Raw genomic sequence first — 15,154 nt, 5'->3', positions numbered from 1 at the left:
GAAGAACAAGATGATGATGAATCTAGATCGAACTTACGAACGAACCGAGATCAAAAAAACAAGATGATATGATGAATGTAGATGAAATTTAAAAACAAACTGGGATCGAAGAAGAAGATGATGAAGAATTTAGATCAAACATACTTGAAGAAGAACATGAATTTGTTGGTGAAGAAATGGTGAAAAATCCAAAGAACCAAAACATGATGGTGACTGTTCAAGGTGATATATTATGTGTATATACTTGTGGGGGTGGTTTTTCAGACAAGTTCTAATGAATGATAATAATAATAATAATGTATTAGGGTTTGGGGGTTTGGAAGAATCCATATTTATAGGAAGGGAGGAGGGAGCTTTTGAGGGATTAGAAAGCTACCTGTCTGGTTTTCTGTCGTCTTCCTCATCATCATTTATTATAATCTTCTTCACCTTCTCTCTTCCTCCTTTTTTTCATTTTCTTTTTCACTAATAAATATGCAATCTTTGTGTGTTTTCCATCATTTATGCCTTTTTTTTTTATTTAAAAAAAGCTTTTAGGAATGTAACGTTACGGATCTGGATGCTGTGTCATGATAAATAGGTCGATGCTTGTATTGCTCTCCCACAATCCTGTTTTCACGATTTCGGCTGCTCCTATTTTGCTTGCTTGCTACTACGAGAATCGCTTTTGCGTTCTTTTCCTTTGAATGTTTCGGTCGTCAGGTTGTCTCTTACCTACCTATGGATTCAATAGTAGTTTGAAAGGATATAATCTTACCCGATTCTATGAAGAAAATTACATTTTTCTATGCATTTGAACTTATCTTTTATCAGTTGAGATTTACTTGAGTTGACAAGTGCTTCTGACGTTTAAACCTCAACCTTGCTAACAGAGAACAAACTGTATTAACCCGTTGAGTTATACTCAAATTGACAAATCACAAATCACTTGACTACACTTTGAACCTAAACCTAATTAATATTCGCAAATATATTTGCATTTTGTGTTTTGAATTCCCATGAGTACAATAATAGAGAGAGACCATTTAATTGGGCAGTTGAATTAGGTGAGAATGAGAAGCTAAATCAAATGGGTATTGGATTAGGTTGACGTGTTGGTAGGCTTTTAGGCACCCCCACAAAAAGGCTATTGTCCTTAAACTTGGAGGACATCCCACCCCACCTCACCTGTGCTTCTCTCTCTCTCTCTCTCTCTACCCCAAATAATACTATGAAATAGACTGTGTATGTGCTATCAGATGGTTTAATGTCCCTTTGCATAAGGACACCATGTCCTCTCCATTTCAATACAAACTTTCAGTACATCAAATCTAATATCAACTCAGACATTGATGAACAATTGGTGCTTTTCCAGGAAAAGAATAAAAAAAAAGGAATCCAATTTGTGTTTGGATTCCCACAGAGCAAAACCATTCATTTACATGGAAGAATTAATGATTATTTACTATGAATTCAAAATCAAGAATTCAGTACAATTAATTGCATATCAGATCAGAGAAAAGAACAGAAGATAAGAGTATAGACAAACTTTAGTAGCCTGTCAAAAATCAATGAAAACTACCAGTGTGAAGATACCTCATTCGTTTCTTTGGCGAGTGGTTAGGCTAATGTGTACGTTTTCTTTTCGATGAATCCTTTGGCGAATGATCTCTGGACTCAGTCGGTTCTGGTTTCTGTTTAACACTTAAAGGCTTTGATGGTTCCTCAAATTCAGATACTGAACTTCTTGGTTTGCTACTTCGGGTAGAGCTTGTTCTTCTGCTGCTCGAGTTTGGGCCTCTGGATGTGGTAGTTTGACGACTCAATGAAATTCCAGATGATTTCTTATACACTGATTTCAAAGGGGTGGCCTTTTCGAGTTCTTCGGGTTTAGGGTAATGCACGAGTGATATCCGCCGGATAATCTTTCGAACTTCAAGGGTCAAAGAATGTAACAAAAAATAAAACAACTTTTATTAGGTAGATCTTGAAATGAGATACATAAAGTACCTACATTGTTTGTTAGCATTCCAACACATTTAGACACGACAGAAAGCTGAATGCAGCATGTTAGCAGATTATGGCTGACTCATAAATTAAACTACAGACGTTAGAACATACAGAATCAGAATCACTGGGGATGGAGGAGAAGCTAGAAGTCTAGGCATTAACGCCACTTGTATTGAAAGTGAAATTAAACTACCATCTCTTAATCTTGGAAAAATGACGGCAAGAAGGCTTTGAATCGAAGGGGTACTGCCAAAGGAAAGCGTCGGTGGTTTGATATTGCAAAAAACAGCAGCTTTTTTCAATTCTTACATTTTAAAGCTAATACAGGTACCGAATCAGTATCTGGAATAATAGTTGGTTGGATGACAATATTCTTTGGAGGATTTTTCCTGCATTGTTTAGTATTTCCATGAAAAAAGAAGGCACTTTAGCTGATTGCTGGAGCTCGGAAGCTAATGACTGGGACCTTGGCCTTAGAAGGGGCCTTTTTGACTGGGAAAGCTGGATTGAGCTGATTGAGAAAATTCAGTAATTGGACCCTCTCGCCCTCCGCTTGCTGCTTATGTCTCAAGTCAAACAAGACCTTCTTCAATTAGTTTCTTCATTGTCTAACCGCAAGTAGTGGCTCGTTTTTTCTAATGGATATCTTTGATTTTATTAACTGTTTGCCGAAGTCTATAGATGATTGGCTGGTGGAAGTCTTTTCAATTTGTGACGGTCCAGACATGCTCAAATTTTGTGGAAACATGAGGCTCGGGCTAATTCATGGCATCTTTGGCTGGAAAGAAACCAGAGAGTCTTCGAAAATAAGTCTGCTTCTTTTGAGTTTTTTTTAGGAATGTACAGTTAACTTCCAGAAAATACTTTTGTAACGACGACCTTTCCACAATTGTGAATAACTGGAAAGCTTTCTTATAGTTTTTTCAGGAGGGGAGGCCCCTAGGCTGTTCTTTCTTTCTTCTTTTTTTTTAATCCTATATCATTTCTTATCTAACAAAATCTACCATCTCCTAATCTAAAATATAGGAGCTCGTAGGGCAGGACTGGTACAGATAAAGTACAAGCCAGATATGACAAAAAGAAAAAAGAGAGTAACTGCAATGAAGAGACTGATGACACTAACATGTGAAGTAAAACAGATTCAAAATGAAGATATATATATTTACTGCAACAGGAAGAGGGACATTTACCTAATTTGCTGTCTGATGAAGATGGTAGAAAGACAGAAGCCTCAGGTTCTTGAGCCACACAGCTGACCACATCATATGACTTTCCTAATGATGGAAACAAAGAATAAATTGAAATTATAGTAAAAATAAAATGAAAATGAATAAAATAGAATGGTTATAATTCACATTCAAACAAAATACTTCAAGTATATTCATGCACCAACTGTTCTTTGAAAATCTGATGATAGATTAATTCAACAAACCACGAAAAATGGATGTCAAGAGAATATTACCAGATGATCCATTAAAGCTGCCCAAATGTCCATCTGGATGAAGTTGAAGAGAAATCTCTTGCCCATCAAAATCCGGGGACTACAGTACCCATTGAAGAAAAAGAGTAAACCCCTCTGAAGTTAAAGAGTATTTACAATGGCTGCAAAAAACTTCCATCTCGAAAAAAAATATGTTTATGGGCTGTTCATTTTAATTTCTCCTAAAGTGCAGGTAGCTATACTGTTTTCCTAGATTAGTTTATAAGATCTTACTTGGTTAGCAGGCCATTGAATAAGCCAAAGCTCTGCACAGTTAGACAAAGACATATCAGTAAGAAATTCCCTTTTGTCTTCCTCAAACTCTGGTGGGGGTTTGTAGCGTTCTACACTTTTACAAGCATCAACCTCGCTGCTCATACTCACAACAAATTAAGTCCCTACGCCAACAAATAGAAGAACAACACTTGGATATCAAATAACGGAATGAGCAAATAGATACAAAAGAACTAACATAACCAATTGAAAATTCGGGCATTTTGTCAAACAATTCATGTGCAAACTACTTCATTCAAATGTTTGCAATACAAGCTTAAATTCCACATGAAAAACAAAACAAACTAACGCAATTCTTTTACTCTGTTTGAAATTCAACTAAAAATCAAGATGGGTAGTAACAAAACAACCAAAGAAAACGATCAGAGGAGAGGGGAACCTTACCTCTAGCCTGTAGAAACCGAAAAAAAAAAATGGATTTTTCAACAGAGTGAGACAGTGATGCTGACAAGAAACATATACATTTAACTATCAATTCTATATGAGTTAACCCATTGAGCTATGGTGTGCGCTTCGCAATAAGAAGCCAGAAACAACCAACAATGGAGGTGCAAGTTTCAAATCTTGCAAGACTATACAATTCAAATATCTGACTTTTTGTTTTTCGGGAAAATTGGTATCCGATAGATTACATCGATCGGTTCTAGACAAATTCATGGCGGGTGTGTGGTGCCTTCTAAGATTTGAGAGACCAGAAACAAGTCAATTTCAGAACATAGATGATCAGAGCCTCAAATGAAAGACATGCAATGAATCAAATGGCAGAGAGCAGCACACGGCAATTCGAAATGCCCCAATTTGCGGCATAGCTGATCTTTTTTCCGTGACTATTACGTTTATTTCATGGTTCAAGTGAGAAACAAGACAAATGGAGAATGAAAGAATACCAATACCAATAAGAAAACCAGTACAAACCGGTAGAAGGGAGGCACCGGCGGCAAGAGAGGAAGAAATACGGCAGCGGCAGCCCTGAACCGGAGAGAAGCGGCGGCGACACTGATCTGCTAGGACGCAGGTGAAGCTGGCGGGAAGAAGAAGTGGAACACGTGAGAGTGATAGGAATATCAAAGGGTAGTGTTTAGGGCTTTTATTTTATTCGATTATTTTCTTAAATATATTTTTAAGTTAAAAATAAAAAATGTTATAATGTAATTTATACTTAAAAATTAAAATAATATTATTTTTTTTGCTATTTTGAGCTATATTTTATTTTAGATCAAATTAATAATAAACTAGTAAGATATTTATTTTATTATTTTTTTAATGATATTTAAATTTGTATTTTTTTAAAAAAACTTAATTCAAATAATTTTATTAAATAGTGAACTAAATAATTAGTTCAAAATTTATATTTATTTTTTATAATAAATTTAAATATTAATTTGTAAAATATATATTTATTAAATTTCAGCAAGTAAAAATATATATTTTTAAATTAACCATAAGTTTATATTTGTTTTTAATTCATTCATAAACTGATGCTCTTATGCGGGATGGGAATTGAAACGGAAGCCGGATAGGAATATACAAAACTCGAATCCAAACAGCCCGAGTACAGCAGCGGATAAGCCGATACTGCAAAACTCTGCTTCCAGTGGCTGAGCGCCAACATAGGTGCAAAAGAAAAGAACCACCACCGTTCTTCTTCAACCTCTGGAGCTTTTCCTTCTCAGAAATGGCGGCAACTGCAATTATTAGTTGCTTCGCTCTTCCTTCTAAGTTCAGAAATCTTTCCCTTAACGCTTCTTCCTCTTCTATGCCCCTTTCCCCATCTTCTTCGACCCTCAGATCTCTCAGTTTCTCCTCCAACGTTTCAGTTTCCGCCTTCTCCAATGGTGATTTCTTATGGATGTCATTTTTTTTTCTTTCTTTTATGGAAAAACGGTGAATTCTTTTTGAAGGAAGTATTGAATTGCTCGACTTACTTTTGTCCATTTTCGTATAGGGTGCCTGTCTATTAGTAAAGCTCAGAGGCCATTTCGCTACTCCGTGGTCTGCGAGGCGGCTCCTAAGAAGGCTGATTCTGCTGCAAAAAGGGCTCGGCAGGCTGAGAAAAGACGCGTTTATAATAAAGCCCGGAAGTCTGAAATCAAAACCAGAATGAAGAAGGTACCTAAATTTGGCTGGTTTATATGCATTGGATTTTCGTTATTGAATCCTGTTGGAATATATTGAAATCTCTTATAATGATGTGCTTCTGAATTCGTTTTATCTTGAGAGTATTATATTAGAATGGCTATTGAACTGAAACCAAGCAGCTCAAATTCTAACAGCTTCTCTCTTTGCCTAGAAACTTATATTTGGCCTTGCAAAGTTGAATTTCTGGGTGATTTTCCTTAAGATATGAGTGAATTTCTGAAATGATCATCTGCGTCTGACTGTCCCTGAAAGGGGGACTGGATGAAATTTGTATAATTAAGAGTTGGAAGGTAGATGCTTTCAATTTTGTATTCAGTACCAGTGGACAATTGGTTATATTATATATATGTTCTTATTTTGTTTGATAAGGTCATTGGTAGCTTTTGGCTGGGATGCTTCATGTAAAAATCTGATCGGTAGAGTTCTTATTGTTCAGAAATGATTATAAACACGAAGATTACAACGGTTACTACAGGAGAACTTATGTTTTGTCTCAGACAGCTTGTAATCAAGACTTAAATGATTGGATCTTCAGTGTTATTTACTCGGGCTTTTGATATATATCGGTTAGTTTAAACTATCAAGCAACCAGACTTGAGGGACAGTTGTAAAAGGACTAAAAATAAATGTATAGAAAATGGTAAAGTTGATAGAACATTTTTGTCTAGTGAAAGATTGCTTCAGCACAATCCTTCCTGATTGGCTAGTGGTATGTTTTTAGGCAGTTTTATTGTTGGTTATGACTGAACTTTAACTAATCTCCTTCAGAATTTCCCTTTTTTTCAGTTTATAACTCTAGAAGTCTTGAACTCATTCAAGACCATTAAGGTGTTTGAATGGCCTTTGGCTTAGCTCCAGATTTATTAGAATCCTTAGTTGTGAGTATCAACGATTATGGTGTGAGATCCCATCTTGGTTGGAGGGGAGAATGAAGCATTTCTTATAAGGGTGTAGAAATCTCTCCTCTAGTAGATGTGTTACCGTGAGGTTGACAGTGATACATACGAGGCTAAAGCGGACAATATCTACTAGTAGTGGATTTAGGCGGTTACAAATGGTATCATAGTCAGACACTGGATGGTGTGCCAACGAGGACGCAGGGCCCCCAAGGTGGTGGATTGTGAGATATCGCATCAGTTAGAGAGGGGAACGAAGCATTTCTTATAAGGGTGTGGAAACCTCTCTCTAGTAGATGCATTTTAAAACCGTGAGGCTGACCGGGATACGTAACGAGCCAAGACGGACAATATCTGCTTGCAACGGGTTTAGGCTATTACAAATGGTATCAGAGGCAAACATCTAGCTGAGTGCCAGCGAGGATGTGGGAGCGGACAATATACCCTAGGGATGGGTTTGAGTGTTTTCCATTTATAATTTAGAATTCATCCTTTTCTTGTTGGAGCAGAAGAAATGATTGGCTTTCCTCGTTATGCTTCGAACTGGTAGAAGTGTTCTTTTTTTTAAATGAATCTCTAAAGGGACGCTGCTTTCTGATACAATAGGTTGGTTTCTTTTCAATGACATCCATCTGCTAAAGAACAGAACTAAATCATACTCTTCATATGGGTATACATTGTGAAGAAAAAGAAAAGATTTTCTGTTTCTTTCAAGAACTTATGAGCATACTAATAGCCTCAGTCTCATACAATTCCAGGTTATGGAAGCTTTAGATGATCTGAAGAAGAAACCTGAAGCACAATCAGAGGAAGTCCTTCCAATTGAGAAGCTCATTGCAGAAGCATTCTCAGTGATCGACAAAGCCGTGAAAGTGGGAACATTGCACCGAAACACCGCAGCACGTCGAAAATCTCGGCTCGCCAGAAGAAAGAAAGCTGTAGAAATCCACCATGGCTGGTACACCCCAGCTTCACCAGCAGCTGCCTAATGCTCTACCCTACCCTCTTTGTCTTAATGTTAATGGGGCTGAGGAACTCTTCTTCTATTTTTGTATTTAGTTCGAACCTTCCTTCTTCTATGTCTACAGTTGAGGTTTCACTTCTTTTTCATCTGCTCTTCAACTTTAAAAAATGTTTAGTTTTAGATGAAAATTCTTTAGTATTAGTATTTTGTTTAAATAATAGTATTTCAAAATACTCTTAAAAACTTTTAAATTTTTATTAATCTTTCAAACTTTTTTAAAAAAAAAATTAAAAAATACAGTATTTGTTTAAAAAATACTCATGAAATTTTAAGAGTATTATTCCTAGCTTTCATCTTTATAAAAAAAAAAAAAAAAAAAAAAAAAAAAAATTAAAAANAAAAATTCGTCAATCTACGAACAAAAATTGCCTATCAATAACTCATAAATTATCCAAACACGACTCATAAATTATTCAAAAATGTTGATTTTGAAAAGTTTACGAGTACTTCTTAAATATAATATTACTAGTAAAAATATTTTAATTTTTTAAATATTTAAATGTATATTATTTTGAAGGGTTAACAAAATTATTAATAAAACTATTTTAAAAATTTATGATTTTCATTAAAAACTAATAGTAAGAGNTTTTTTTTTTTTTTTTTTTAAGTTTAATGGACTTTTTAAATTTTTTTGAAAGTTTCATAATATTATTTAAACTTATAAAATTAAAAAGTATTTTTCTATTAATTTTTCTTTAAAAATAAAGAAAATTAAAATTCCCAAAAAAAAGGATAAAATAAAAGAAATTTATAGAATGTTCGTAGCATAATTGTGAAGTGGGAGGAAGTAGAGTTGACGTGGCAGCGTCCCAATGTAAAGGTTCGGTTTCCACCACTCCCGACCCAATCCTGTCGGTTTTCTCCGGTCTCAATCTCAAGTTGCCGTCAGCATCCGGTTGCCGGTACCATCCACGTGCCCCACTCACTCCCACCGTCCCTTTATTTACGTATCGCCACGTGACCAATTCCCTCGTCGTTTGACGCGCCAGTTGGGGCCCACTAGTATGGAGGAAACGGCGCGGCGGCTGGGGAAAGGGAAAGCGGTCAAAAGCCTCGTTGACTGAGCTTTGAATGTAGTCATCAGCTCAGCTTCCATTCAATTTCTTTCCTTTTTCCTAAACCTGCACGAGTCACGTGCGCTGTGCGTGATTTACACGCTCCTAAATTATACATATTTTCCCCCCTATATAAACCCTCCTCTTCCCCTCAAATTCACTTCATATCCATTTTTCTCGAACCAAACGGATCCTTAGTATGGCTGCCAACGACCGGTCTACTTCCACCGTCTCCGCCGCTGTGGCGTCCAATTCTGAAGAGATCAGGTACAGGGGCGTCAGAAAGAGGCCGTGGGGCCGCTACGCAGCGGAAATCCGGGACCCTCGAAAAAAAACCAGGGTTTGGCTAGGTACATTCAACACGGCGGAGGAGGCGGCGCGTGCTTATGACACGGCCGCGCGCGAATTTAGAGGCGCAGATGCCAAAACCAACTTCCCCGTTCCGAACGATTTCCAAATCATCGACATCAACAATAACTTCCGTAAATCCGCTTGTAGTAATCCCAGCCAGTGTAGCACCGTCGAGTCCTCTTCCCCATCACCGGCGCCGTTGGATCCCGCTCTCACTTACGTCCACGCGCCGTCCATTTCCCGCCCAATTTTCTTCTTCGACGCGTTTGCCCAGGTGGAAAAGAACAGTGACTTTCGCCGGATAGTTTCCGTTGCAGGCAGATCAAGAAGCGATTCGGATTCATCATCCGTTGTCGATTTCGACAGGACGAGAAAATCTCGGCCGTTAGATTTTGACCTGAATCTTCCGGCTGTGGAAGTTGTTTGAGGATACGTTTTCATTTTGATCTAATTTTCTAATGAAAATTAAAAAATTAAAAAGGTTAAAAAATAGGATTAATATATATATTTTTAAAGTTTTTAACAATATTGTCGATATATGGATGACAAAATTAATAAAAATCGTCTATTTATCATAAACAAAATGACTAAAATAGCCCCATAACATAAAATTAAACTTGAAATTACTCGAAAAAAACAAATAAATAAAATCGGTGCGAATCTTCTAAATTTATTTATTTATTTTAATCAAAAAGCAAAAAAAGATGAATAATGAACGAGTCCAATCTTATGATGCGTCTACGTGTCGATGAGCGGTGCCCTCGTCAGTAGGACCCCTAATACGTCTCTCTACGTGGCTGTTTTTAGTTGGTGTCGGATCCGGAAGTTCCGGCCAATCATTTATGTCCACGTCAGTATATGTACGGATAAGATTGATAGGTTAGCTGTTGTGGCGGTGAGGTGTCTGAATGAGACAGAGAGTTAAAGCTGGCGCGTCGACAAATTTCAAACTAGGGCTGGGGTGGCTTTGATTCTCCTGCCACGTGTAATTTTATAATTTAATTATTTTGATTTTCTCTTTTAGGCAGTGGTTAAAAGAGATGGGGCGGCTTGGCGGCGTGAGGCGGCTTTAAAGCTGTATTTCTGTTGGGCGACGTTATTAAAAAAAAAAAAAAATCCGAAAATAAAAAAAAAAAAATTTGATTTTATTATTTTTAAAAATATCCCTAATTTTTAAAAAATACAATTTGAGTTTTCAAAAGGTTTCATTAATATCTTTAAAAAAAAAAATTAAAAACTTAATTTTTAAAAATAAAAAATAAAAAATACTTTTAACGTTAGTATAATATTTTAAAAATAATTACGAGCTTTCAAGAGTAACATTAAAAAGTTTGGATATAATCTATAGAGTGTCAATAAACGGTTTTCGTTCATGATGATGAAAAATAAAATTTAAACTTATTTTAAATAAAAGTAAATGATAAAAGATAATACCAATAATTTTTTTAAATTTTTTTTTGTAAGTAATGTAATTAATATTTTAATAATTGCAAAGCAAAGTTTTAAATACCATTATAAATTGTAAATGTATCAAAATTTGTGATCAATATGATCATAAATTTATCAAATAATAGGCAATTTACCCCTTTAACAAATATCAACTATCTACTAGAAACAAAATAAAATATTATAATTTCTTTTAAAAGTCAATTAAATTAAAAAATAAATAGATATAGTAAACAATATTTAAATATAAAATTAAAAATTTAGTAACTCAAAAGATTATTTAAAGCTTAAAAATTAAATTAAATAAAGCTTAGAAATTAAATACACAAACTTTTTAATATATATATTAAAGAAATATTATCTATACTTATAAATATTTTTATTGTGTATTTTTGGGAATGAAAAAAGGCTAGGAGGCCCAATATTCAACCCATGCGCTTGTGCATCGGAACCACACCGATATCCAATGGGTCAAATCTTGCGGCTTCTTCTCACATCAACTACGGCAGAGATCGTGTCCTTCGCTTAATGGGAGATGGACGAATTTAGGGGGGGAAAAGGCGGTTACCATTTTTCTCCGGATTATACTCTCAATTCAAGCTACTTCAACTGATTACTAAGTATTTATAGGGCAGTTGTTCATTCAAGACGGCGGTGTATTCCTTTCCCCACTGTAGTTGAGGCGGAAGACGGGAGCTAAGGCGTGTGGAGTGGAGTAGGAGACCGATGGGACGGATTTTTGTTGTGGAAAGGGAAGGGAGTTCCTACAGATGCAAGTTCTGCAATACGCAGTTAGCTCTAGCCGACGATCTTGCATCTCGGGTTTGTATATATATATATATATAGATGACATTTTTCTCTTGCGCAGACGTTGTTTAACGATTAGTTGCTTGTATTGTATGTTAGAAGAGTAATTGAAGTTTTAGATGCTCAACTATGTTAGTTCTTAGATGGAGATGAATCTTCGTGGGATTTTGATTACAATTGTTTTATGAAATTAAATTGGTTGATAATTACTGCCGCTGGAACCGAGTTATATTCATTATCTGCTGTTTGGAGGAATCAATTTCTCAGGGTTGGAGAATCATTGGCTCTGCCAGATCTCATAGCATTTATTTGAACAATCAGCCTTTGAGCTTGAATTTACTTTCCGTAGTCTTGTCATCTGAGATGAGAGAACGATTTCAATGGCTGTTAATAGCTATGAGGAAATAATTTAGGGAAAGATTATGGTTTTCGCATATGATTTTTGCTGAGATTTTGTTATACAAGATAGAGAACTGTTTTTGAATTCAAGCAGCTCCATGTGTTTTATTTCTCTGAAGTTCGTCTAACTTTTTTCGCTCTTGTTTGATCAGGCCTTTCATTGCCGCCGCGGTAAAGCATATCTTTTCAATAATGCGTGAGTTCTCTGTCTTTTGGTCGGAGCTGCTGTTGGTTTTTCGCTGTTGATTTACAATTCCAATTACTATGGCACGCAGATTGGACTAATTTGTATATTAATGTTGTGGTTCGTGTAGTCTATCCACCGAACAAGGGGTCATGGTTCATGTAGCCTGTAGGTAGCCAAAACCAAGTCATAGATTTTAACCTTCATTTATAAGGACTTGTTCAATGTCATTGTGCGGATGCAAAACCCATCTTCATTATTTATACAAGAATGACATTCATGATTTAGCTGCAAAAATTGTCGTAGAGATGTTTGTTTAATCGGTAGAGTCAGGGCCTTCTACTGAATAAAGCAAGAATAGTTGTTGAAAGAGAATGAGGGAAGGAGAGAAATAGATTTCTCTCGTTCCCTAAACTCTTTTGGAGAAAGGGATTATATTCTTTGTCCTCGGCCCCGCCCATATAAACATATCTATATTAAAACTAAGTTACAAAACTAGATTATTATATATCTATCTATCTATATATAAATAAGTTTTGAAGACTATGCTGTAATATTGAAATTTAAATCTTTAGAAATTAGGTTAGTGTTATTGGATTTATTAGAATGTTTTACCTTTTTTCAAGAGTAATTATATTGAAAAATGGTAATTATCCTTAAAAAAATATTTTTTTTAGAAATATATATGGAAAATAGGAAAAATTCTCGGCAGGACACTGTATCTATAAAGAGGCAGGGATGGACACTGGGAAGTGGAAGGTTTCCCTGTTCTCGTCTCATGAACATCTCTAGTCACTTGTCAGGTTTCTAGTTGATTCATTTGACACCAATTTCCCACATGAGCTTAAGCTAGTCATATGTTCTAAGTTAAGCATGTAGAAGTCCAATATTAAGCATTGTTTCTAATTGCATGACAACTGCCTATTCATTCTAAAGCAATCCAATGTTCTGGTGGCAACAAGTCTTCCTAGTTTTAGTTGAGGTCAAAATAGGTACAAATAGGATCTTTGAAGTTTGTATAGAGAAGTTGCTATGAGAGCGTGTTTTGCAATAGTAAGTAGAGAGTGAGTGCTCAGAGAGCTTGTAGGTGGACACGACGAACCGACTTCTGTAAAAATTAGGGGGGAAAACATTGTTGAATGCAATCTCTTCGAATTTTGGAATTTGGCTGACTGAAGAACAAATAGAAAACACATCAACTAACTGTTTTCAGTCATTTAAATTCCAAAAGTTTGAAGGGGGCTGCAACAAATTGTGTACAAAATAGTAATGTTGATAGCTTTCCATGTTTTATCATTACAAAACACTCCTGCCATGTTTAATATCATTTACATTTTTGGAGTTCTTCATATAGGATAAACTTCTTTTTGGGAGCCTTGGAAGATAGGATAATGCTCTCTGGATCCCATACTGTTGCAGACATATTTTGTTGCACATGTGGACAAATTGTCGGATGGAAATACGTAAGCTCTCTGAAAAGAAATGCCAAACTTTTCCACAAAATTTGCCATACTTTCCTCTTTTCATCTATATAACTCATAATTTCGTGCAGGAAGCAGCGCATGAGAAGAGCCAGAAGTACAAGGAGGGGAAGTATGTTCTTGAAAGGTGAGGCTCTCTTATCTACAAGTTGTTTAACTTGTACTTTTTTTTCTTCTCAACTGTGTTTTTACTTGAATATTTTGTATAATTTCTTGAACCAGGGGGAGGATAGTCGACGACATTGAATTCTCGACTGGCTTCTACGTAGACTCTCGGTCTAGTATAAGTGATAGCGAAGATAATTAAGGCGTGATATTCTCGTGTTATTGTATGCAGTATATCATAATAATTACCAGATGACTATGCTCAGGTTTGCTAATAATCTAACAGTGTCTGGACTATGTAAATGCAGAGTTATTTAGATTGGCATGCTTCCACACTTCTAGTTCATTAGCTCATTTGTTCTTTATTTTCAGTACAAGTTGCAGTTCCACCAACTGATTCTCCCTTTCTAACTCTTCCGACCCACTTGACTCTGTAGCTGAGTGAATGCATCTATAGTCATATAAAGTTGCTGCAGGCACTCAAATTGTGCTGCAAGTTTTTGGTCATTGATGTTGTTGAGACTTGAGCTTTAAGAATCATTAATCTATGCATTTTTGAGCTTTGAGAATCACTAATCTATGCTTTTTGTTTTTTTTTCTCTCTTTTTTACTTATGGAGGTGGGAATGTGAATGTATGTACTTGTCTTGACTAGTTGAGTTATGTTTGAGCTCGTAGAATACTTAATTTTTAAGATTTACCAAATTCTTGACTTGACTAAGAACACTTGATTGTAGAGTAAAAGTAGAAGAGATTAGGTGTTCCCAAAACTCGAGAAGTCGAGTTAATTTTGTTTCTTTCAGGTTGATTGTGGTTCATTTGAGCCATGAAAACGGTTTACTTCACCTCAACGGCTTTTAAACTAGATACCAACTTATTAATGCAGATTGATGGATTTAATCATTCTATTGGTTTACCATTTGTGATAATGGAATCACTCTTTTCCAGTAAAAATTTATTAAGATTTGAGCATGTTTCTTGAATACCTAAACAGTGCGAGAGCTTGTTATAAACTAAAGGAAACAAATCGTCAATTAATAATAATAATGTCATAATCTGCAATGTAATTGTGTCCCAAGAAAGTCATTGAAGATGATGACTAATTTAACGATAATCAAAGAAAGTAGATTGTGACCTTCATGTTCAGACAAGCAAAATGACGACCCTCTCAAGTGGCTCCCATTTGGCCACGTGTGAGCCAATAAAGAAAAATGTCACGATCGAGAAAAATAGTGCATCATCCAACACATCATATAATGTGTGCATTGAAGAGGAGAGGAAACGAGGATCCAACACACCCTATAATGTGTACATTGAAGAGGGCACGAGCATAAGCAAAATAGGACAACAACTAGACAAGCATCACTTATAAGCATGTCAAAGGGCCCGGTAAGGTCTTGGACGTCAGAGAATTACGTACAAAATTAAATAAAGTTTTTTTTTTTTGTTGAGATCAAAAAAAAAAAAAAAAAAAAAAAAAAAAAAATTGTAAGCGGAAAACATAC

General features: G+C 35.7%; 4 protein-coding genes across 4 annotated transcripts; 3 read left to right on the top strand and 1 right to left on the bottom strand.

The window, feature by feature from the left end:
• Positions 1 to 1,300: 1,300 nt before the first annotated feature.
• On the bottom strand, positions 1,301 to 4,810 carry LOC111476933 (mediator-associated protein 2-like). Its single transcript, XM_023120811.1, has 5 exons — positions 4,657 to 4,810; positions 3,704 to 3,867; positions 3,452 to 3,530; positions 3,180 to 3,263; positions 1,301 to 1,912 (listed from the first exon to the last, which is right to left on the bottom strand). The coding sequence occupies exons 2-5, from the start codon at positions 3,845 to 3,847 to the stop codon at positions 1,605 to 1,607; spliced, it is 615 nt and encodes a 204-aa protein (XP_022976579.1). The 5' UTR covers positions 3,848 to 3,867; positions 4,657 to 4,810; the 3' UTR covers positions 1,301 to 1,604.
• A 466-nt stretch (positions 4,811 to 5,276) lies between these two features.
• Positions 5,277 to 7,913, top strand: LOC111476939 (30S ribosomal protein S20, chloroplastic-like). Its single transcript, XM_023120819.1, has 3 exons — positions 5,277 to 5,598; positions 5,709 to 5,872; positions 7,557 to 7,913. The coding sequence occupies exons 1-3, from the start codon at positions 5,439 to 5,441 to the stop codon at positions 7,785 to 7,787; spliced, it is 555 nt and encodes a 184-aa protein (XP_022976587.1). The 5' UTR covers positions 5,277 to 5,438; the 3' UTR covers positions 7,788 to 7,913.
• Positions 7,914 to 9,062: 1,149 nt separating this feature from the next.
• LOC111476936 (ethylene-responsive transcription factor 4-like) lies at positions 9,063 to 9,709 on the top strand. The gene has a single exon (XM_023120815.1). The coding sequence runs from the start codon at positions 9,077 to 9,079 to the stop codon at positions 9,653 to 9,655; it is 579 nt and encodes a 192-aa protein (XP_022976583.1). The 5' UTR covers positions 9,063 to 9,076; the 3' UTR covers positions 9,656 to 9,709.
• Positions 9,710 to 11,100: 1,391 nt separating this feature from the next.
• LOC111476950 (protein yippee-like At5g53940) lies at positions 11,101 to 14,222 on the top strand. The gene is made up of 5 exons (XM_023120836.1): positions 11,101 to 11,496; positions 12,033 to 12,076; positions 13,419 to 13,527; positions 13,617 to 13,672; positions 13,768 to 14,222. Exons 1-5 carry the CDS (start codon positions 11,401 to 11,403, stop codon positions 13,850 to 13,852), a joined length of 390 nt encoding a protein of 129 aa, XP_022976604.1. The 5' UTR covers positions 11,101 to 11,400; the 3' UTR covers positions 13,853 to 14,222.
• Positions 14,223 to 15,154: the final 932 nt, after the last annotated feature.

This window comes from Cucurbita maxima, unplaced genomic scaffold, assembly GCF_002738345.1.
Source record: "Cucurbita maxima cultivar Rimu unplaced genomic scaffold, Cmax_1.0 Cma_Scf00003, whole genome shotgun sequence".
NCBI lineage: Eukaryota > Viridiplantae > Streptophyta > Magnoliopsida > Cucurbitales > Cucurbitaceae > Cucurbita > Cucurbita maxima.
The sequence above is the reverse complement of the archived record's forward strand: the minus strand, read 5'-3'. Positions and strand labels throughout refer to the sequence as shown.